Raw genomic sequence first — 23,809 nt, 5'->3', positions numbered from 1 at the left:
TCATTTAGAGACTGGCACCGACTATGCACTAGAACTCCAGGTACAGTTGGATGGGTCGTGCACTGTACAATCTGTACATCTCCATAGAGGATGCCCGACGAAAGGCCACTTACCTTTGGCTTCCTGGGCTTTGGAAAGGAATTAAAGGGTGCAAGGGCATTTTGATGTTTTTCAAATCACAAAAAGGAAATTTTAAAAAGGAATTTTAAAAAGGAAAACAGGCAAGCAAACCTAGTATTCCCTGTTCAAGAAGGCCAGAGGCATATGAGGAGGTCAGAGGAGAGATCCCTTGGCAGGGGGCTGTGTGCCCTGGTTGCCCAGCAACAGAGGAGCCCTGGGGGAGGGACTTGGAATGTTTGTCTGTCTCCAGGGCAACTCCCAGCCTCAGCAGCTGCAGTGGGAAGGTGGTGATGGCTGAGGATTCGAAGCCTGAATGTAAGTGGACATTGAGTGTTTCGTGTTTGGTGTTTGATGTTTGATTGCCTAGGAACCCAGCTTCTCTAACCCAGTGTGAAGAATCAAAACCTTTCTTGTGGCTGCAACTCAGCTCCTGGATCACCAGGGTTTAGGATTGGATTTGGGGATTGGAAACTTGTCAGAAAATCCAATAATAAAAGGCAGAGAAAGAGGTCGGATGTGTGTGTGTGTGTGTGTGCGTGTGTGTGTGTGTGTGTGTGTGTGTGAGTGTCTTCTGGGAGGAGGGAGGATGGGGGACATTTCTAGATGCTGTTAGTATGTTCTTTTTTATAAAACCACATTTCAGGATTTTTTTTAGCACACGGCCCTTCCACAGTCTCGCTAAACAACCGCAAACCACAGGAGCTCCACACCGCTGCGTACAAAGTGCGTCCCCATCTCTGATTTAGATTCATCTCTCTGGAGGCTGGGTTAGTGATTTTACAAACGGGGGGCAGGCTTCGCCCTGGGTCTTCGGACTCTGAAGCCCTTGCTTTCTCATCACACAGCGTGCCTGAAAATGCTGATGATTCAGATGAATTTGGGACAGAGAGAAAACTTGTTGCATTGAAGCAGTCTGAATTATAAAATATTTTAATGGGATTTTATTACTTCCAAGTGCATTTGTACTGGCCTCTGTGCATCGGTTAGTGGGCAGGTGAGACCATGGGCTGTGGAAGCAGCTTTCCGGGAGCCGTGCACACCTGATTAACCACCTGTGTCTCAGTGTCCACATCTGCAAAAGGGGATGGTAAGAGCACCTATCTCCTGGGGCCGTGGTGAGGACTAAATGAGCTAGTGCATGTAAAGTGTTTAGGATACCAAATTTAAGTACTCGTTAAATTTGCCATTACTATTACTGTTTCTTCAACAAGGTAATGAGTCTAGTTCAAGGGTGGCTGGACCATATTTCTGTTTTTTAATTAATTCATTATTTATATTTTAATTTTTTTAACATCTTTATTGGAGTATAATTGCTTTACAATGGTGCGCCAGTTTCTGCTTTATAACCAAGTGAATCAGCTATACATATACATGTAGCCCCATATCTCTTCCCTCTTGCATCTCCCTCCCACCCTCCCTATCCCACCCCTCTAGGTGGTCACTAAGCACCGAGCTCATCTCCCTGTGCTATGCAGCTGCTTCTCACTAGCTCTCTATTTTACATTTGGTAGTGTATATATGTCCATGCCACTCTCTCACTTCATCCCAGCTTACCCTTCCCCCTCCCCATATCCTCAAGTCCATTCTCTACGTCTGCGTCTTTATTCCTTTCCTGCCCCTAAGTTCTTCAGAAGTGGGCCATATTTCTGAACGTCCTCAAATGTCTCATGGAGACTTTCAGCCAGAACGAGAGCTTCCCTCACATGCACACTGGGATTGGTCTCAGGGATATGGCCCAGTCAACGCACTGCAGGAATCGCCCAACTTAACAAATAAAGGCGAACAGCAGCCGGTGTGAGTGCACAAGAGTCTTGGAAATGTTCGCTGCTTAAAACGTGATTTTGTAAGTTCTTTGACTATTTCTTCTGCGTGCAATTACTCAACATACTAATTGCGTTTAAGAAAAACCCTCTTCTTTATAAAGAATATAAACGATCGCGTCAGTCCCCTCCCTGGGCGAGTGTTCGCAACACCAGGAGGGAGAAGAATTTCTAATTGTGCTACTTCAGCTCTTGTCAAGCTCCTGTCTGCTTCCAGGTGTGTTGCCTCCGTCGTACCGATCATTCAGACAGTTCTGCACAAAATACCTGTTTCTTTGTGTCCCGTGAGGGTGTCAATGTTGTTCCCGGGAGAGGTGGGCGGGAAGGAGGTGGGTGTCCAGAGTAGAGCTCATGAGGTTGAGACAGAACCTCCAAGCCCACTTTGCCGGAACATCCGTGTTAACGTCCCTGACTCTCAGGAACTGCCCTACAGAATTAAGTTCATAAAGTAACTTCATTTCGCGTGTAAAAGTACAACTCGGTGGTTGGACGTAGAAAAGCATCTCACCTTATTTTTGTATTTCTTAATAAGTACATAATCTGTAAATTAAAAGTAGGAAGAAAAATTAGTTGCCAGGCAAACCCCTACCAGGTAAAGTGGGTAGAAGGCCAGAGTCGGTGTTCGGTGCCAGTGAGGCTGAGATGCCCGCATTCCAGCCGTGGGAAGTGCAATGGACAGCGGTGGCAATTCTTCGGTCGGTCAGCCCTGGAGGTCATCCTTTCTTTAATAGGCAAGTAAAGAAACTGAAGTCGCACTTCTCCATAAGGTTGGGAGGTGTCATTGCTTTCTTCCGTTTAGGGTCCCTGGGGGACGGAGATGATGGGCTCTGGGTGGTCACCCGTCACCTCTTCTTGCAATGCCTGCTGTCCTTGAAATGCCAGTTCTGTCTAGGGATTTTGCTGCCCCTTCTGCTGGCCACTAGCTTCCGCCACCCTGTCATCACTGTCCCACCCTTCCTATCACAGATCAACTAAACCTACATTCCACTCACTGTCCCAATGTATTAGTTTTCTGCTGCTCCTATAACGGATTACCACAGCTTAAAGCAACACAAATTTATTAGCTCCGTTCTGTAGGGCAGAAACCTGGGTGAGCTCAGGTGGCCTCTGTTCAGGGTCTCACTGGGCTGAAATCAAGGTGCAGGCTGGGCTGCTTTCCTTTCTGGAGGCTCCAGGGCACAAACTCCTTCCAGGATCATCAGGTCATTGGCAGAATCCTGCTCCTTGAGGTTGTAGGACTGAAGTCCCATTCCCTTGCCAGCTGTCAGCAGGGTCCACTCCCAGCTCCTAGGGGCCTCTCTCTAGTCCCTGCATCTGGACCCTCCACCTCACAGCCCCCAATGGTCCTGAATCCTTCTCAGGCTTAGAATCACAGAACTCTGCCCTCTCCTTCTGCCACCTCTCTTTTCTGACTTCAGCCAGGGAAAGTTCTCTGCTTTGAGGGATTTATTAGACTGGACCCAGATAATTCAGAAAAATCTCTTTATTTTAAGGTTATAACTTTAATTAAATCTGCAAAGTCCTTTTGTCAGGAGCATGGCTTAGGAGGTGGGCATCTTTGAGGCACCATTACTCTGCCTTCCACTCTCAACCAACTTAAGAAAGATAATTGACATAAGATCTCTTTTTCCTTTCTCAGTCAACACTGTAATGTGTGCTTCTTCCACAGCACCTGTATTCTCCCTTATCACAGGTGTTCATATCTTCTTCCTTATCGGACTTTAAGATTCCTGGTGGGACATTTGCTTTATCCCCTAAGAGAGAGCGCACAGTGTGCAGTACAGAATAAAATTTTGAATTATTATTTAAAATTCTGAAAACATTACGTCTTTTCCACATTCATTCATTAAACTAAACAATTACCCCTGATCTTTTCCCAAAGATGCTAGTGTGAATACAACATAGTTATTTCCCTTGAGGAAATTTAAGAGTCATAGCAGAAGTGTATGGGAACAGTCCCAATGCCGTCTGCTGGGTTCAGGAAAGAAAGATGACAATCTTGAGAGGAGTTTTTAAATATCCTCCAGGTGGATAAGGTGGGGCAGAGCAAAATAGCCAGAAGGAGAGGGTCCACATGGATGGAAACATGCCCCTTGTAGGCTCTGTTAGGAGTTGGTAGGGGCCACAGAGCACAGGGAAGGACCGGGTTGTCTGAAGCCTGGCACCCCACCTGGCCTGGCCGGGTCTCTGAATTCTTGCTAATAACACATTCCAGGATATTTGCTGACTTCAGGATGGAAGTGGGGGAGACAGAGCACAGAAAACACAGGTGGTATAGGATGTTCTGGAAAGAGACCAACGAGATTTCCATGGAATGCCAGGGTTCCCAGAGTTCAGATAACACAGGGCAGTGATTTCTAATAATTTTGATGTTAAAGACCTGTTGCTTCTATTCTGAAAAAGGTGAGTTACTGAAAAACAACACCCCGTGTTTAAAAATATCAAACGCTAATAATGGTTGAAATATCTGTTAATTCAAACCTAGTCCCCCAAACCTATTACTGTATCTGCCTTATCAGTATCTATTCAAAAAGTTGGTTTGGTTTTACTTAAAGCAAATTTATTCCTTGATCATTTTGTAAAGAATCACATTTTCCATGAACCCTTTCAATTTTTTTTCCCTGGTTGTCAGCTCGAGATGGCAGGATACGCAAATCACAATGTTTACAGTTAGAAAAATCATTAAAATATTCATTGCTGAGATGGGACCCTTGGTACTTATCATAAGATCTTGGCAGAGAGAAACGGAATCTGGATTCTCCAAGTCTAGTGACACAAGTCTTCCTGCAAACTAAGGAAAACAAATTCTAAGTAGGAAACTGATTTTACTAAGTAATTTGCTGGTGGCTCTAACTCATTTTTGGAAATAGAATAAACAAAGGAAAACACAATTGAGTCATCTCCTCCCATTTTCCAAAAAGAGTGGGTCTAATGTGTGTGATGGTGAATTTTAGGCGTCAGCTTAGGTGGGGCTACAGGGCTGGATATTTGGTCAAACATGCTGGATGTTTCTGTTGAAGGTGTTTTTGGATGAGATGAACGTTTAAGTAAGGAGCCTTTGAATAAAACAAATTCACCTCCATAGTGTGGGTGGGCCTCATCTAATCAGTTGAAGATCTTAATAGACCAAACACTGACCTCCCGCAAGCAAGAGAAAATCCTCCAGCAGGAGGTATTTGGACGTGTACTCTGTCTCCAGCCTGCTACCTCCCCTGCAGATTTTGGACTCTCCAGACTGCATAACTGTGTGAGCCAATTCCTTACAATGAATCTCTGTCTCTCTATATTCATCCTGCTGGTTCTGTTTCTCTGGAGAAGCCCAACTGATGCAATGTTTTTTTAGTGCTTTCTTTACGCATTGGTGTGTTTGATGAATTATGATTATCTGTCTTGAAAACTTGTTCTATTAATGTTTTAATATTTCCTTGATACAAATGAACTTATTTACAAAACAGGCTTGGATTGACATGTACACACTGCTATATTTAAAGTGGATAACTGTATAGCTCAGGGAACTCGGCTCAATATTATGTAACCTAAATGGGAAAAGAATTTGAAAAAGAATAGATCCATGTATATGTATACCTGAATCACTTTGCTGTACACCTGAAACTGTCACAACATTGTTAATCAACTATATTCCAATATAAAATAAAAGGTTAAAAAGAAAAAAGGAATTCTGGCTGAAAAAAAATTTTTTAACATTTCTTAATTGGTTTCTTGGAAGTACTAAACTACTTAGCAAGGAAATTCTCAAGGATCCCATTGCTAGAAGTGTTTGCTCCAGGATCCAACCGCACAGGAGGGAAAGGATGATTCTTTTCCACCTGGGACAGTGCAGAGGGAGCCTGGGCTCTGGGCTTGGGGTGGGCAGAGCCCTGGGGTGGCCTGAGTTCCCTGCCCCCTGCTGTACGTGCCCAGCACAGATCCCAGGACCGAACATGAGGCGAGCGCTCTGGTTGCACTGCGTCCCATGGCACCAATGACCTCACGGCAGGGAGAGTGCAGGGTGGGCCTGACTTGATCACATGAGGTCAGTCACAGGGGAGGAGTCAGAGGGTGAGGCCTTGGGAAGTATGCAGAGTGCCCTTGCTGGCTCAGGGATGAAGGTGGCCCGTGTGGCCAGGAAGGTGGGTGGCCCCAGGAGCCAAGAGTGACCCCCGCCAAAGGCCAACTAGGAGGTGGGGACCTCTGTCCAACACCTGCAAGAAACTGGCTTCTGTCACAACAGGACTGAGCCCAGGGTCAGATTTCCCCTCAAAGCCTCCAAGGACCCAGCTAGGCCCGCACCCTGATATCCTCGTTGTGATCCTGGCGTGGAGAGCTCAGCCCGCGGGCTGAAGTGCTGACCATGGAGTAGTGAGCTAGTCTGGTGGTGTGAAGCTTCTGGACGTAGGGGGCTTCGCCACGCAGCACGAGTCGCTGTTACCCCTCCTCATACCCTCTGGGCCCTCATTTCTTCTCTCAGGTGGCAATGGAGACAATGACATGTCCTGATTTATGGTCCTGCTTTCAGACGTGGATTGGCCAGAGGAAGGGGTTTGGTGTGGGTCCCAGAAAGCCCTGCCCTGGCCCCCTTTGCTCGAGCCCTTGTGGAATGAGGGAAGAACCCAACAGTTAGGGTAAAGTTGCTGCATTCAGAAATCAACGCGGCCACCTGTCAGGTGCCGGGACTTGAGTTGATCACAAAACTCCCCTCGGCTTCCCTGTCACCAAAGGGGCCTAGTTACAGGCGGGCCTGTCGTGTGGATTGAGGGGGTGTGGCAGGTGTGGATGTAGGTGAATCCTGGGCCTCTGAGAGCTCAGGACAGGCCCTCAAGGGCCCCGATGGGCCTGGTTCACTGCCTTGTTCCCAGGGCCCCTCCCAGCTCGGGTAACAAGGCAGTGATACGATGACGTCTGCTGGCTGATTCCTCCAGCGTTGTCTGGGAAGGTCGTGCACTAGGCCTGCCGCTCCGTGAGCATCTCAGAGACAGTCCAGGAAGAAAGCCCTCCCCCGTGTCTCGCTGGAGTCTGGGCCACCCCTGTCCTACCAGAAGCGTGAGAAGGTGTTCCCTGGACTGCGGTCCTTTGATAATACTAGGTGGCCTTTACGGAGTATCTACTCCATCCATGTGCTCGTTTGCCGAAAGCAGCTCCATTTGGTTGGCAGGCGGCCCTTCAGAGGAGGACGGCTCTCCTCATCGTGCAGAGGACGGGGCTGCCTCAGAGAGGTTATGTAAGGTCTTTGCGCTCACACAGTTAGGAACTGATTCAGAAGGCCGGCGTTTCCCAGTGCCCAAACGGACTCCTACCTCCGGACCCTTTGTGGAGGGAGCTGGGGCCCCTGTCAACACAGCCGCAGGTTTCACTCTGTGGCTCGTTTCCTTCCTACGCGGGGCGGGGGATGTGTGAACGCCTCATCAGTCACGGATCGGTTTGCTCAAGGACTCCTGAGATGTTCAGTTTTAAGGGAGAAAGAGAAACACCTTTACTTATTCCCTAGCATAGCTGTCTTCAAGCGTCATTAAGAATTATGACCATGCCTTTAGATTTTTCTTCTAGAGCCTTTGCTAAGAGAGTAAGAAATTCCCCGTCGGATCAGAATCCCCTTTTCCTTCCTCCTGGCTTTGCGGGTCCTGGGCTTTCTGAGGGCAGCTGCCCATCCCGTGCCCTGGTTCACCCTTCGTCTGCAGTCAGACTGGCCTGTACTCTCTCCTCTCTGTATGTGTGGGTCCTGCTCTGGGAGAGGTATATGCCCGCTCAGCCAATGCACACAGCCCTCTTACAGCCTCTTTGTGGAGCTACAGTGGTATTTAACGTTCTTCTCGTCTTTCCTGCCCAGTTTACCTAAGGTGGAAACACTGTGAGACACCAGGTATTAAGACTCTGTGCAGTCTAAGGACACTTCTGAACAAACTCCAGAAAGACCACAGAGATGATGTCTACAGGTACACCTCCGGACACCTGAACCCCAGCAAGCTCTACAGGCCTCTGGAGACAATCCTGCATTACTGGCCCAATGCCAACAGGCCCAAGGAGGCAAACGTCTTGGGAGGAGAAAAGCCATCTGACAAGAAGACGACAAAGATGAAAGGTGCTTTAGCTTATTTTGCCATCAACACAGCTGTGGGCCCAAACGATGCCGAGAACACACCACTCTTCAGGTATTTGAACCCTCTGACACGTGGTTCCCACGCTTCGGAGGAGGATTTGATTCCAAAGAAGGGTTTGAGAGAGGAAGGTGCCCCCGAACGGCCAGAGAGAGAAGAGCTCAGATGGCCCAAGATGAAGGTTCTGAAGTACAAAGAAGTGAAGTCCAGCCGTGAGTGTGCGATGTGGCCCCCAGGCAGGGACGAGTTCCAGTACCTCAGCTCACACTTGGCCGGCATAACAAAAGCAGACAAGTACAGGAAGTTCATGAGTTTCCAGAAACAAGTTCTTGCAAAGCAAGATGTCTTGAAGAGGGACTTCACTGGGAGCAAGGTGGCGACGTGCCATGAAAAGAAGTTGGAGCAGGTAAGGAGGGCAGTTCTGCGACGCTATCGGTACCGGTGCCAGTCCCGGGAGTCTAAAGAGTGTGGGCGGGGCTTCCCTGGTGGCGCAGTGGTTGAGAGTCTGCCTGCCAATTCAAGGGACACGGGTCCGTGCCCTGGTCTGGGAGGATCCCACATGTCGAGGAGCAACTAAGCCCGTGAGCCACAGCTACTGAGCCTGCGCGTCTGGAGCCTGCGCTCCGCAACAAGAGAGGCCGCGACAGTGAGAGGCCCGCGCACCGCGATGAAGAGGGGCCCCCGCTCGCCGCAACTAGAGAAAGCCCTCGCACAGAAACGAAGACCCAACACAGCCAAAAATAAATAAATAAATAAATAAAGATTGTGGGCGGAGGCTGGCTCTCCGACACCTCACTTACTTTCCCAGGTAGGCTGGAAAAGGGCTGAGAATATCCCACGCGATGTAGATGGTAACAGGGTGAAATCAAAGAAGGTTAAGTTTGGAAAGTGGTGCCTTGGAGGTGATGTCGTAATGGATAGTAATGGATGCTGCAGAGCAGCTACAGTCAAGCAAGTGCCCCTGCGACAGCAGAAGCACCTGAGGAAGAGGTTGGCCTAACTCACTAGGGAAGAGTGTGAAGAGAGGGCGAGGAGAGGGTTGAGGATGCAGGTGAAATCCACGTAGGAGCCAAGCGGTCTTTAGAAGGTAGTTTGGCATCGTGGGACATGCTGCCGTGAGCGACCGAGGGCTGAGAGTGGAACTTAGTGATGGGAAGGGTGAGGATGCAGGGAAGAGTCTACATATGAAATAACCAGTGATGAGATGTTCGGCTGAGAGGACTGATAGAAAGAGAAGGACCTTGAGGACCCTGCAGAGGCAGAGAGTGAATCCCTGATTCACAGGATGCAAGGGAATAAATGAAGAAAAATCGGGCAAACATAGGTTCTCAGCCCCAGGTGGTTTGGCACTCAGCTCTGCTGAGACCCAACGCTGGGGGGCGGGACCTGTGCCCCCTGATAGAAAGCCCCGTGGGGTGTCTGATTCCTCAACCTGAGAAAGTAATCAGAAAGGAAAACGAAGTCATCCTGAAACGGGCTGGTTCTCTTTTTCCTCCAGAAGCTCCAGAAAATATGTGTCTGTGACCCTGAAGAGTTCAACAGACTACAGGTCTTTGGAGAAGTCTTTGAAGATATTTGCAATAGTTCTTTGATATTTGGTGATATCTTGAAAGAAATTAAGGTAAGAGAAATATGCTTTTCCCAGATAACAGTTGAGAGCCATGCATGCGTTTTTGCACACGTGAGCTCAAGCTTCACAGAAGTTCTGCCGAGTATCATGGTGTCCATCCTACACATGAGGAAAATCATTCACGGAGCCTTGAAGGAATCTGCCTACAGACACATGAGTCCTAAATGGGTCACGTGAGATAAACACCCAGCTAGCTCACTCCTGAAGCCCATATATATATATACTAAAGCTTCCTAATTGTAGATAAACTCTTATAAACTGCACATATGTAACACAGGAACTTCTATGGTTATGCATATATAATTTTATATGAATCTTTAAGGAGTTTTAAGTTTGTTGTGATTTCATGGTGAAAGTGACCATCATATCATAGCTGAGTTGGAATTAGGTTGCTTGTGGAATCTGCTATTGTCCAAGTCCCCAAAACAGACAAGGCTTAAAAGCAGGGTGTGGTGGTCTGCCCTCCAGAGAACATCTCCATCTCTGGAAGGTCAGTAGGACCCAAATCCACGGAGCATCCTAGTGGCAGGAGGTCGTATGTTGTACATGTGTCAAGGTATTTTGTGATTCTATCCTGAAGTCCTCAATAGTTAATATTCTTTAAAGATGGTGAGATTTTGTACATTTTAGTATGTATACTATTTAATATACTGCGGGAGCATTCTTACTTTTTTTTTTTTTTTTTTGTGGTACGCAGGCCTCTCGCTGTTGTGGCCTCTCCCCTTGCGGAGCACAGGCTCCGGACGCGCAGGCTCAGCGGCCATGGCTCACGGGCGCAGCCGCTCCGCGGCATGTGGGATCCTCCCGGACCAGGGCACGAACCTGTGTCCCCTGCATCGGCAGGCAGACTCTCAACCACTGCGCCACCAGGGAAGCCCCTTACATTTTTTAAAATGATCTGAACTGACATCCTTAGCCTCCATTTTACTTACATATGCAAAGAATATTACATTATGCTGTAATCTCATAACGCATTTCCAATGGATCTTTCTTTCTTCTCTCCTTTCTCCCTTGCTTCCTTTCTTCCTTCTTTCTTTTTTTCTCTTTTTTGCTCTCTATAGGATGAATATGAACTCTACATGTTATTACTTCTGAAGACCCAGCCCACAGAACAGTATAAGGTAACAGTCAATCATGCAAGTCTTAAGTAGAACCTATTTCTTCCTATTTCCTGAGCACTGGAAAGCTGTCTGAATCAAAGAAGCCCCATTTGTGCCTCCATAATTTAGAACAGCTGACACTTTTAATAGGCATTGGCTTTATACTCATGAAGGACACTCCAGGTAAAGGCAACAGTGAGGGATGGGCGGGGTAGGCACACACGTTTCTTGTTTTTTGCAGTATCTCTGGCCACCAGTTCTCCGTGATCTCTGCAGGCCTGTCCTTCTGTAACCCAGTCCTCGCGTGTCTGCTTCTCTCAGAATCGGCCCTCTCTCTCTCCTCACTCTCTGCTGGTAGATGAGATCCCTTACACGGATGGCTCCTGGCTTTGTATGCATCTCCCCAATCTTTCCTGTGAGTTCCAGATTACAGTGTATCCAGCCAGTGTCCCCTGGAGGCTGACACTTACGTGTCTGAGTCGGCAGGTTACAGACCTTAGAATTGGGAGATTATCTTGAATTAACTGGGTGGGCCCAATCTAATCACACAAGCCCTTAAAAGCAGAGAACTTTCCCTGGCTGAAGTCAGAAGGGAGAGGTGGCAGAAGGGGAAGTCAGAGTTCTGTGATTCTAAGCCTGAGAAGAATTCAGGACCGTTGGGAGCTGTGAGGTGGAGGGTCCAGATGCAGGGACTAGAGAGAGGCCCCTAGGAGCTGAGAGTGGACCCTGCTGACAGCCGGCAAGGGAATGGGACTTCAGTCCTATAACCTCGAGGCACCGGATTCTGCCAATGACCTGAATGATCATGGAAAGAGTTTGTGCTCTGGAGCTCCAGAAAGGAAGGCAGTGAAGCCTGTACCTTGATTTCAGCCCAGTGAGACCCTGAGCAGAGTCCAAAAGCCACTCAGATTTCTGCCCTACAGAACAGAGATAATAAATTTGTGTTACGACACTAAGTTTGTGGTAATTTGTTATGACAGCAAAATGAAAGTAAGAATACATCCCACAAACATCTCCAGTTTCCAACACTGTTGTTAAGCTGCTCTTTACTGAATATTTGCTGCCATAGTTCGTGTGTGGTCCCTGTCTCCTGATGCCTCCCCAGCTCCTTCCAAACTGCACATTCTGCATTTTCCCAATGAGGTGAAGTAGTGTCTACCTGGAAGCTGGGTGACCTCTTGGCAAATAAGGTTTGTGCAGATGTAATCAAGTTCAGATGTGGTCGTTAGGGTGGGTCCTAATCCAATGACTGGTGTTCTTAGAGGAAGAGGGAAGTTTGGACACAGACACAGCATGGAAGTTGGAAGCAGAGATGGGACTCTCTGGAGTCCCAAACCGTGGAGTAGCTATAGATGTTAATGGCTTGGGAATATAGAGGGTGCTACGTTAGTAGTTACTGGAAAGCATGGACAGTTGTTACCCTCAGGGGAGAGCGAACAGCCCACATAAACTGTGGCTACCTCCTCTCACTGTGCCAACTTCCAGGGGTTCCCTCTAGGCTTAAGCCACACCTGTGGGTGCTTAATAAGGAAGATGGGCTACAGGAATGATGTTCTTACTTACAAAACTAAGAGAATATAGCACTGTAGCTAGGATGACTTTTGACATTTTCAGTAAAGTTTAAAAATTCTATCTTATAAATTGGGAAGAAGAATGTCTTACTTTGTCTATGAAAAAAAAAATCACAGCCTCATAAAGAAGTCTGTTCTAACTTAGCTCTTAATCGAAAATCACATGTTTGCATGGTGTTCTTTGTTTTGAGCTTTTCGTGCTTCAGAAAAAAGCTTTCATTTGGCAGGAATAAGCAATGGCTCCAGCTGGGGGTCTACCCTGTTCTTTACTTATTGAGGTTAGTCACAAAGGAACATATATGCCTATATCCCAATCAAACACCAGAATGAAAAATTCCCCAGGGCATCAAGGCACTAGATCCTTCTTTCTGCTTCTGGAAACTTGGCAGCCCGTCACTTAAGAAGGCAGAGACCTTTGTTTCACCACATTTGAGAAGCGTCACTTTATATCCATATATAGCCATCGAGTTAATATCGTTTCTCACTAATTAGAAAAACAATTGCAGTGCTGATAATAATGTGCTCGAAGCACTTTATTCAGCACTTTCCTTCCCCCACACAAACCAACAGTGAAACCCCTCCACTCTAAATTTCTTAGGAAGATAAAAACTTAAAATTAAAAAATATATACCTTACTCAGATCTTCACGTGGCTATCTATCCCTCCTCTGATATTCCTCCCTCCCTTCTGTCCTCCCTATTTACCTATTTTGACTAGAATTTGTATTTTGACTCAGGACATCTTGAACACACTGTATTAATAGAAAAAGGAAAATCCTCACCCTTGCTTTGTGTTTGTCTCACCTGTTACGGCCTCATTCTGCCCAGACTTTGCTGACTCACATCCAGGGGCTGGAGACGAGGAGGGTGAGGACCGCAGATGTCGGCCAGGCCAGGGAGGAGCTGAGGGCGCTCGTGATGGCCATCAAAGCAGCCCTGGACCGTAATGACAAGTGAGGGTTGATCTATGCTGGGATTACACTTATTTTACAATGTCTTAAAACCATGTGACAAGCATATTTTACACTTTTTCCTGCCTTGTTGGGTGTGGCACCCTGCCTTTATCAACACCAAGCTGGTCGCCGGGTGTCTTGCACAAACCGTCACACACGTGACTAGGATGTTCTACTAAATCTGGTGTTTCTATGAGGGGAGTTTGGGGAGGTTTTGGAAGGAATCTCAGGCCATCTTCAGTTGTCCGCTGAGGATTTATTGTGGGCTGAGTATGCTGCAAATTCGAGACAGCTTTTAAGAATGCCCTAGTTATTTTTCTAACTTAGAAAATCTTTTAACCTCTGTGATTAGTCTTTCAGGGTGAAACCACAATCTGATAGGGTATAATTTTTTAAAGAATTAAAAAAAAGATGAAAGTAAATCTGACACACTCATAGTATGCTCAAGCAAACAAAACTAGAAACAAAAACCAAAACTCTGCCTTCAGTGTAACTAAAAGACAGAAAGTGTCCTAATTTCAAAATACCTGAAAATAGAAAATAAACATTCTGTGCCAGTGAAACATTATCTACTCTCTCTCTGCAAAACTTGGTGAAAGCAAGGTCAGTCTGGGGCAGAGAGAAGAATGGAGTTAGTAGAAATCCTAAAATTGTCTTAAAAGCACTGTGTGAGAGAGAGTGAACCACCCAAAGTGAGAATACTGCACAGGTTACTGGGAGGTCCACCAGAGCACTGACTCAAAAGAAGGGGACATAAAAGTGACTGTGGAAGCAAGGAAACAATTCTGAGATGATGATATGGGTGAGAAGAGGGTTAAGACGAAGTGATCAGCATACTTGGAAGAGAAAAATTAGCAAGGGAGAGAAATTTAAAACCCCTTAAGAGAAGAAAATCAAAGAGTACACAACCCCTCCCACTACTGTTTTTCCGTCTCTTCAAAAAAAAAAAAAAAAAAAGGAAACAAAACAAAACAAAATAAAACCCAAACAACAAAAACAACAGTATAATTTGCTCTGACAGAAAAGTGTCTTCTTGAATTAAGAATCTCACAAATTAGGAGCCCTAACCATAAAAATGCAGAGTCTGTGTCCACACAGCTGACTCTAAAAAGAAAACAGAAAATAAGGACCCATATGATTTAGCTGATGAAAATCCCTAACATCTGACAACAACAACAAACAGCTGGAGAAGAAAACTGTGCCACAGCCCTGCAAACTAAACCAAATATTCTCAAAAGAGCATTTCAGGGTATAAAAACAACCTTGCGTCATAAATTTAAAACCTAAACACAGAAATCAACAGCAGCAAAAGAGGAGGCCATGAAACAAGATTTGACAACTGAGGAAAGACAGTGAAAAAGTCAAAATTATATTATAGATCAAGACTAAACTAGGACATGTCCAGGGAGGAATTGTTTTGAATGAAAATGTAAAAAGGGGCACTAGAAAAAAGCAAGAAAAAATCAAGAGAATTAAAACGTGATAAATAAAGTAAAAGAGTTGGAGAAAATGTGGTTGAAATAAAAGACAGGCAAAGAAGATCCAACTTATATGTAATGGAAGTCCCCAGGAAGAAAAACAAAGCAGTGAAATAGAAACATAAGTAAATTTAGAACTGTAACACATTAAAAGTTTTTCTTTTTTAATTTATTTTTGGCTTCATTGTGTCTTCGTTGCTGTGTGCACGCTTTCTCTAGTTGTGGTGAGCGGGGGCTACTCTTCATTGCAGTGCATGGACTTCTCATTCCGGTGGCTTCTCTTGTTGTGGAGCACTGGGTCTAGGCATGCGGGCTTTAGTAGTTGTGGCATGCAGGCTCAGTAGTTGCGGCACGTGGGCCCTAGAGCACATGGGCTCAGTAGTTGTGGTGCGTGGGCTTAGTTGCTCTGCAGCATGTGGGATCTTCCCAGACCAGGGATCGAACCTGTGTCCCCTGCATTGGCAGGCAGATTCTTAAACACTGCATCACCAGGGAAGTCTCATATAACACAGCACATCAAAAGTTTGTGGAGACTGAACCCTCTGAAATACATATTGAAAAGGTTTTCACCATTATTATTAACCCACTTAACCTTAATTTCTTAAACTTGGAGTCATAATACTTTTCTGTTTCTTTTAGTCTGTCATAAAATGAGTTAATGCGTACGAAAATCTTAAACCATCAAGCCCCTTGTAGACAAGGCAGTGTTAAAACATTTGTGGTGCTGATGTTTTTCACCAAATCACAGAGTTTCCCTCAGTATGTGCAAGACTTATTTGATTCCTTTTTCTCTCTAAATCTATTAGAGATAGTCAGTGTAGTTTATTTTGAACGAGGAAGAAGATACAAAGAGATAACAAAGGTTTTATTTCCTCTTTTTAAAATTTCTTGTGTTTTATTTTTAGTGGATTTAATATAGTGGAATTTGTAAATTGTATCTATGGGATACAATCATAATTAACAGGGAAAATGCAACATGTATTCCAATATCAGTAGGATTTTTCCACTATTGGACTCATTGTTTCATTATTGGCTTCAGAGTGTAAAATGCTAGGTTTTTTACCCCCTTGCTTCTTAAAAATTCAAGTCACAAAGTAATATCAATAAATGCTGTAAGACCAGCTCCTTTACCAGTGGCTTAGGCAATCTTGGTAAGAAAGTATTCTTCTGTTTATTGAACTTGACTGATCCAGGCGCTCATACATCTTCAAATCACCTTTTTTGTTAGAAACTAAGAAGATCTGTTCTTATTTCTCAATTTTAGGACTGTTGTATAAAATAGACAAAAGGAAAATGGTACAAACAGGGTTCTAATACATCACTATGTTTTCTCACCAAACCGTAGACTCAGAAGTGAATTGGAGCTGGAACGCATGTTGCTGCAATCCACTAAGAAGAGATCAGGTGAGTGACCGTGTGATTGATCTTCTGACGTGACTTTTGCTGTGACCTTCGGGTGAGGAATCTTCAAACCTTGTCCACTGTTCATGGTCTCTTCTGTTAGTTGTTTGAAAGGGTTTTTCAGAGAGATTATTACGTTTTATTCCCTTTTTCCCCCATCAAGTTCTTTAGAAATTCAGTAAGTTTTCATTTTATCTGAAGTGGTTTAAATGAAATACTTTAAAGACACAAGGAAGCAGTTGATTTCTTTAAGAGATTATGTCACGGCCAAGATCATTATCCCAGTTTCTGCTGCTTTGGGCACTTTGGGTTATTGAGTTTCTCTGTAACAAGAGACGACTTGTGTGCATTTCATTTTCCTCCAGGATCTTTGTGGGTTTTAGTGGAACATTGAATGAATTCAGGACCTTATGTAGCAAGAATTAGGTCAAGGTTTGACCAAGATATTTGGAATAGATTCTAGGAAAATTGACCAAATGATATAAATATGAGAGTCAGCTCCCTCGAGGAAGTGCTGAAGGACTAAACGCTGTTGATTTTAGAGAAAGTGTCTTGAAATATATAATAGTTTTTAGGGGCGGGGGGCAGACAGTGAACACTTCAGCACAACCAAGTGAGATGGAAATAGAGGAAGTGGGGCCATGGCCTGTGGTTTCCAGGGTAACAGCAAGGAAGACAGCCCAGCCTGGTTTTCACAACCTTTACATCTTTATTCCTGGATCAGAGGAGTTAGCTTTTCCAGACAACAATGAGTTTCTGTCCAGGTCTGGGGTGCCCTCTCTTGCAGATGGTCCTCAACCTGCCCATCACAGCGACCCACTCACATGGCTGTCATTTGATCTGCTTTCATCTCAGCTGCTGCCTGTTCACTGGGGACAGTGACAGTGCTTCCCTCAGTCATTAGGAGGATTCAGCCTGATGACCTGTGTGAGGCAAGAGCACAGGGCCAGGGCCTGGCACAGCGGAGTTGCTCTGCCTGTCAGCTCCTTCTTGTATCATTATTACATGTGAACAGGAACACACAGTTCACAGGAAATTAATTACATTTTGTGAACATTTATGAAGTAACAAAATAATTTAAAAATATTAAAAAATTTTAAAGATATTTAAACATAAAATATTTTAAAGATATTAAAAATTATCTCAAAATTAGATACGCAACTTAGAGTTTGATTAAATAACCAAAATAAGTTCAATTAAGTATGCCGCTCATTAATCTTTACTGTTTACATTTATAATTCACTCAAATGTCATTTTTCCTCCAGGTTTGTTCCACACTAACTCATCCTGGAATCACTTTTCTCCTCTCGGCGTCTCTGAGGCTGTTCTCACAAGTCTAACCTGTTTTGAGACTGGTTTTGAGAAGAAATCTGGTGTCCTGTATTCTTCCTCCTTTATTCTTTTTCTAAAGTTTTCTCATTCGCAAGCCTTCTCCAACCATACACATTTTCTGTGGCATTCCCCCCATTTTGACACGACAGTCTTGCTCTTTAGGTAAAAAAGAGGAACAGTTGGGTCACACTCCTTTTGGCTTCTTTGCTGACAGTTAATTGTTTCAGGTGAAACCCTCAGGTTAGATCAAGGTGGGGATCAAAGACTTTATTTTGTAGTACCCCTCAGAGTTCGTGTAGAGGCTTAATGACTGTTTCTGCTCTGTTAGCTCATCATGTATCAAAACTTACCTTCCCACTTTTCCCTTCTTCCAAATTTGGCAAGTTTGAGTGATGGCAATGACTTGGGTCCTGCTTACCTATGTATAAGTAGGCATGATCGCTCTTTCTGCCTTTTTTCCTGTCAAAAAAGAGTAGTCATTCTTTCTCAAAAAATTAAAACCTCCCACTCATCAGAATCTAGCTGTGCTGCTTGAAAACAAAGCAGCCTTAGCAGTGAGTTACTCTCTGTCTCCACCGCCTCTCTGTACTCCTTGAATACTGATATCGATTGAAGCCCAGCATGTTTTTGGTTCAATCCACATGTCTTTGATTCTAAATCTCTTCCCTGCTAAAATACATTTTTAGGCTTAAGATCTGTATATGTCTCTGCCTACTGGACATGGCACGTGAGTGTCAACTCAACAAGTCCAAGGTTGGGTTCGCTCTCTCTGAATCTTCATGTCCTTGGAAATTTCAATGAATGGCATCTCCAAACGCATGGCAGCTCAAGTCAGAACACCACTGGCAGGCGTCTTCACTCTCCTCCCTACAACCATGTCAACAGGGCTTGTAGTAAGTGACCGTGGCCAAGTTGGGTTTAAACCCAGCTCTTTCTTTAAAAGCCTTCAAGTCAGCTTTGACTGATTTCTTCACGCAGGTTAGAAGACCTTTCCTGATCTGCCCGCTGTTCCTTTCTAGTGTCATTTCTTCATGTCTCTCACCGGTCCTGCAGTGCCCCCAGCCTACTGTGTAACTTTCCTTTTACTGAATGTGCCAAATTCTGCCCTTCTGCCTCCTCCCCACACCCTCCCGCTTGTCTGACTGCTGTTCATCCTCCTGGTCTCAACTTAGTCACACGTCTCTGGTAAAGTCATCCATCCACGCATCTTCCCCACACTGTGTTAGGCACTCAATAAATACTCATCAATTACATAAATGAACTAAAGGAGTAATCCCCCCATTCTTGGATCAGATAATTTTTTCCTTTTATCTCAGTTGCTATGCCTTTACTGTTTATATTTTTAATAGGAAAAGATTCACAACATAGAAAAATATATAGATACCAAGGCAATGAAATACATATACTTAACTTGGATCAGATAATTTTTATGGATGTGCTTGAAGTTTCAGTTACATTATAGTTTATAACTCTATGCAACATACATAATATTGTTAATACATAATGTTGTTAATAAGGACTAAGGTATTAAACATAGAATACTTTGCTTTTATAAAATATTCCAGAATCACCTGAGAAAAATGTAATGAAGGAGGAGTGCCTTACTCTTATTGAGAAGGTTGAAAAAAAGAGGTGTGAAGTGCTTAATAAATGGGATGAAATTCAAGCTCTTGAAAGAGAAATTAAAACAACTTTGGTTCATACTGGAATTTTGCATATCACCGAGAAAAAGATTAAAAGCTTAGAGGTATGCAAATTGTTTATTTGAATGTTTACATTGTTCTTTTGCTGGAAGACCTTGGCAAACACATGAAGCGTTTTGATTTTGCAATAGGGAAAAAATAAATAACATAACATTTGGTCCAAACATATTTTCCTTTCAAAACACTTATAGCAAATGATTAGAATAATTAAGACATACAGCTAAAACAACAAAAATGAAGGTGATAAAAATTCTGTACAGCTCTGTTAAGGGTCAAATTGGATCTCTTTCAGGTCAGTTGACATCTCTTAAACCTTAACAATTTTGTATAGAAAATGTTTATCATAAAAATTACTCCCATAATTCAGTGTCTAATATATACTATGTAGTTTAATCTGAAGCCCAGAGAGGCTAAGTGACCTGCCCAACTTGACACAGAATACAGGTGGCAAAGCTGGGATTCAGTTTAATTCTTCTGGGCCCCAAAGTCCTTATACTTACTATTGAGCCACGTAGACTCCATACAAGTTGTACAGTTATGCTGGAAGATAGGATTAGTTACTGCCATTGAGGGTCTACTATATTAGACTTTATCAATTGTTGCTAACCATTTTCTTGATAAACAATAAAATATAAATTATGATCTATGTTTTGAAATGCTATGATGCCCAAATCTTTAATGTTATGACCTAATTTTTATTTGTGCAGAATCTGACTCAATACAACTTCTACTTAAAGAATTTATAAGTGATATTTGAATATTCTTTTCTTCCTGGTTATAGAGTTACATATATTTTCCCAGTACTACCTTTTTTTCTTTTTAAGTCAAATTATAAAGTGTATAGGAAGGTGGGGGTGGTCTAAACCTGTTTTGATTTCTCTCTCTCTATTTTAAAATAATCTGTTCGGATTTCCTTCTGTGTTTTCATTTAGAGTCTGCCCCTTCCTTTTTAAACTAAAACTGTCTTGAGAAGAAACACTAATTTATAGTTGAATTTTTAAACAGTGAAAACGAGTTGTAGCTTTATGTATTGTGAGCATGTTATAATGCAAAATCATGTAAACTTTTCTTTCATAATTAAGACCCCTTTTAAATGGATTGAACCTAGGAAATAGAAGATTCCCTATAATTATTCCATATCAGTAATTTATAATACTTTAAATATTTATTATTTATATTTGGCTCCTTAATTCAGATACTGGAGGGTACCATAGAATTGCATTTATTATCCTATTAAGTAACTGGTATCTGGATCTGGATTCGAAATGTTATTTCTAACCAGAAGAAAAAATAACTAAACATATCACGGATTTACAATGCACAGATATTGCTGTAAACAATACAAAAATACTATTTCATTTAGTTCCCAACAACCCTAAGAGATAGATGCTGTTAGTAACCCTCTTTTTCAGATAGGGAAACCAAGGCACAGGTATACTAAGTAACTTGATTAAGCTCACGGCATCAAGTAGTAGAATTAGGATTTAAAGTCAGCCCGACTTCTTAATTTACATTATCCAGCCTCATGATGCAATGGTGAATCCTTTTCAATATGGTGGATATCTGGAAGAGCAGATATCCTTTCTTCATCATTATTTTGCTCACAGTTATCTTGGATATTGTCATTTACAGTATTAACTGATTTTTCAGTTTCAGTAATAATACTCTTGGTATTTTTATTGTGCTTCTAATGAATTAGAAATTCATTAGGGAAGAAGTGACAGCTTTACAATGTGAGCACTCCATCTAGGATCATTTTGTATTTGTTTATTTTAATGCATTGGTCTTAAATATGTTTTATTACTTTTGTTCTTGCGACGTTTTGGTATCTGTTACTATTGTGAATGGCAACTCAAAATTTTTTTCTTATCATTACAGTTTATAATCAGTTAACACTGATATTATGTGACTTATTGCTGTTTGTATTTTTATACTGTATCTGGCTATCTTAAAAATTCCATTATTAGCTCTGATAGATGAGTAACTCTTCTACTCTGGAACTTCCCTAAGCTTCTCCAGTTTTTTGCAACATCAGCTTCCACCTTCTCTAGTTTTTGACCCAGAGGGCCAGGATCTTTCTGTTTTAATAAATGTCCTTCAAGTCATGCTTTGTTTATTCATTGTTTTTAAGTGGTGTGCTGCTGAATACTTTTGAAATTAGAATAACAGCATTCACGTAACACTTTTTGTTCCATAAATGGGGAAAAATATTTAACAAATATTCTTAACCAAGTATCTTTCTTTTCAAACCATTTTTCCTTCAGACTGAAACTATAAACTTGGAGACAGAAAATAAAATTTTAAAGAAGAAAATACAAGTAAGTTTGTGCAAATCTATATTTTTCAATAAAAATATTCCCCCTAGTGCCTTCTCGTACTACGTCATAAACCAAATATGAAAGTATATGCATAATCTTTCTAAACGATAACTTTCTCTCATGCCGGGAATATCTCGCTATGCAGACATTAGCTTAAAACTGGACAGGTGTAAACTAATGTATTAATGAAAAGAAAAGCATTCTTTTTTTAATAGTTGAATGTGTCAATCAGAATTGACCATTTCTCTAACCCCTCTGCACATAAAAATTAATTGTAATAAGTTTATTTGGTGACAAGGAATGTAATGAACTGGCTCCCTTAATGACTTTCCAGGATAGCCCTCCGAAATGCATGGTAACAATTTGTTGTTTCGTAGATGGTAGTGCTGCCTTGATTACATATGTATTATATACAGTATGAAGTAGTATGCTATGCCTGATCTAGAAGTGGTAATGCATTTGGATGTAATCGGCAACGTCACCGCCATTACCCATGAGCAGTATCACGCATTATACATGACCAAGTGATTTCTGATTCTTGGTAGTTTATTGAAAACCATGTGAAGCGGATCATGGGGAAGAGCAAGCTGAGTGAGGGGGAGCAACAGTGAGTACTGATGCCCTGGGAAAGGAACTGTCATAATAATCTGATGTTGAAACTATCAAGATCGTCCATTTACAACTAGATTACACTGGACGGTACTTTTGAAGTGTTTGCATTCCTGAGTGTTCACTTCACACATGCATGTCACACATCCTTTCCAGTGCTTAAGAATGCTTAGTCCAAGATTTCAAGCTCCACTGTATATATTATTCAGCAATCTAGAAATAAATTCTTTGGACAAAGCTGATGGATTGAGGGTGAATCCTCATGGACAGGGATCAGGAAGGTGGGGAGGCGTGGGGCTCCGAGTGGCTTCTTTTCTCAAATTATATGGCTTTCAGTGATACTGAATCTTTGAAACAACCTATACAGGTATGGTTCTGAAAATTTTAATTTAAAAATAAAATGCTGATTTGTATTATCTGTTACACACGTTTAGATTTTATAGAGTTAATTTTTGTTTGAGTTGGTACCATAGTTTAAATCTCAGGATTTGGAAAGCCTGGGAAAACCATTGATGGTTTAAATATGGAAAGAGCTTATTGTATCAACAAGTAAAAAGACGTTTAGTTGTTGGTGGCATAGGTTCAATGAAATCATCAAGGAACCAGGGTTCTTCTCTCTTCCTTCCCTGCTTTCCTTAAGGATGGTTTTCCTCCTCAGGGCCTCAGCGTGGCTGTCTTCAGGCACTGGGTCCGTGTCCCATGTGGGAAGAAAGGGGAAAGTACAGGACAGGTGGTAAAGAGCTTCTCATTATGGGCTTATTCTATTGTATTTAGGAAGGAAAGCCCCTCCCAGGGACTTCCACCATATCTCACTGGCCAGCACCACATCCCAAGGCCACCCTTAGCTGCAAAGGAGTCAGAAAACAGAACCATTCCACTTGCCAGTTTACATGGCAGAGAGAGGAGAAAAGGTGTTAGTATGGGTGTTGACTGAGCCACACAGGTAGATCCAGGCTCTGTGAGGCCTTGTATTATCCCCAAAGGAAAAGAATACAGAAGTACAAATACAAAAGAGGGAAGATTCCTTCCATAGTCTTGGCAGTGAGAATGAACTGACCTGACGTTTAAACATCATTATCGTCAAGGTAAATCTACCTCTGCTGCCACACCCTACTTACCCTGGAAAATGTTGCAGGGGACTGTGCCCATATGTAGAGAGAGAAACTTTGCTACATTCAAGGCCAAACGTCTACTACAAATATCCTTTGAAAGAAAGTGGAGGGTTGCAAAGTCTTACTCTAAGTTTTTGAGTAAATGTGTCCTAAATAGATGTTTATTTTGAAATTTTCTTTTATGCTTCATGTACTTTTTTCTAACCCATTGTACTCATTTGTTTTGTATTTTAAGGAACCTTTGGGAATTTATTAATGAATTTGTAAAATTAAAACAGACAGATAACTCTTAAGTGACTGGAAGAAAGACCCAGGAAAACTCACAGCCACCATCTACATAATGTGGCTGTTTGCAGAGGTATAAATTAATGAAGATACATTTCATTTTGTCAGTTTTAATCTCCAATAAAATTAATGTGGTATATGTATCCTACTCAAGATATTGAAATAAGGACATGTATTCATGTGATTTGTTTTACTTTGTATACATATTCATAAAAATAGTAGTTCTTAGAGTATTTTCTGCTTCCATTCAATAACTTTCTCCAGGAAAAAATACTTTCAATTGTTT

The 23,809-nt window shown here is 42.8% G+C and overlaps 1 protein-coding gene across 1 annotated transcript; it reads left to right on the top strand.

The window, feature by feature from the left end:
• Positions 1-410: 410 nt before the first annotated feature.
• LOC307195575 (uncharacterized protein C6orf118) lies at positions 411-23,531 on the top strand (the record flags this gene model as incomplete). The annotated part of the gene is made up of 10 exons (XM_079939750.1): positions 411-435; positions 7,765-8,438; positions 9,531-9,653; positions 10,724-10,783; positions 13,161-13,285; positions 16,109-16,167; positions 19,062-19,243; positions 21,464-21,517; positions 22,063-22,124; positions 23,474-23,531. 10 exons carry the CDS (start codon positions 411-413, stop codon positions 23,529-23,531), a joined length of 1,422 nt encoding a protein of 473 aa, XP_079795876.1.
• Positions 23,532-23,809: the final 278 nt, after the last annotated feature.

Source organism: Stenella coeruleoalba (genome assembly GCF_951394435.1).
Source record: "Stenella coeruleoalba genome assembly, chromosome: 12".
In the NCBI taxonomy this organism is placed as follows: Eukaryota; Metazoa; Chordata; class Mammalia; order Artiodactyla; family Delphinidae; genus Stenella; species Stenella coeruleoalba.
Note: the sequence above shows the minus strand (reverse complement) of the source record. Positions and strands in the feature narration are given on the sequence as shown.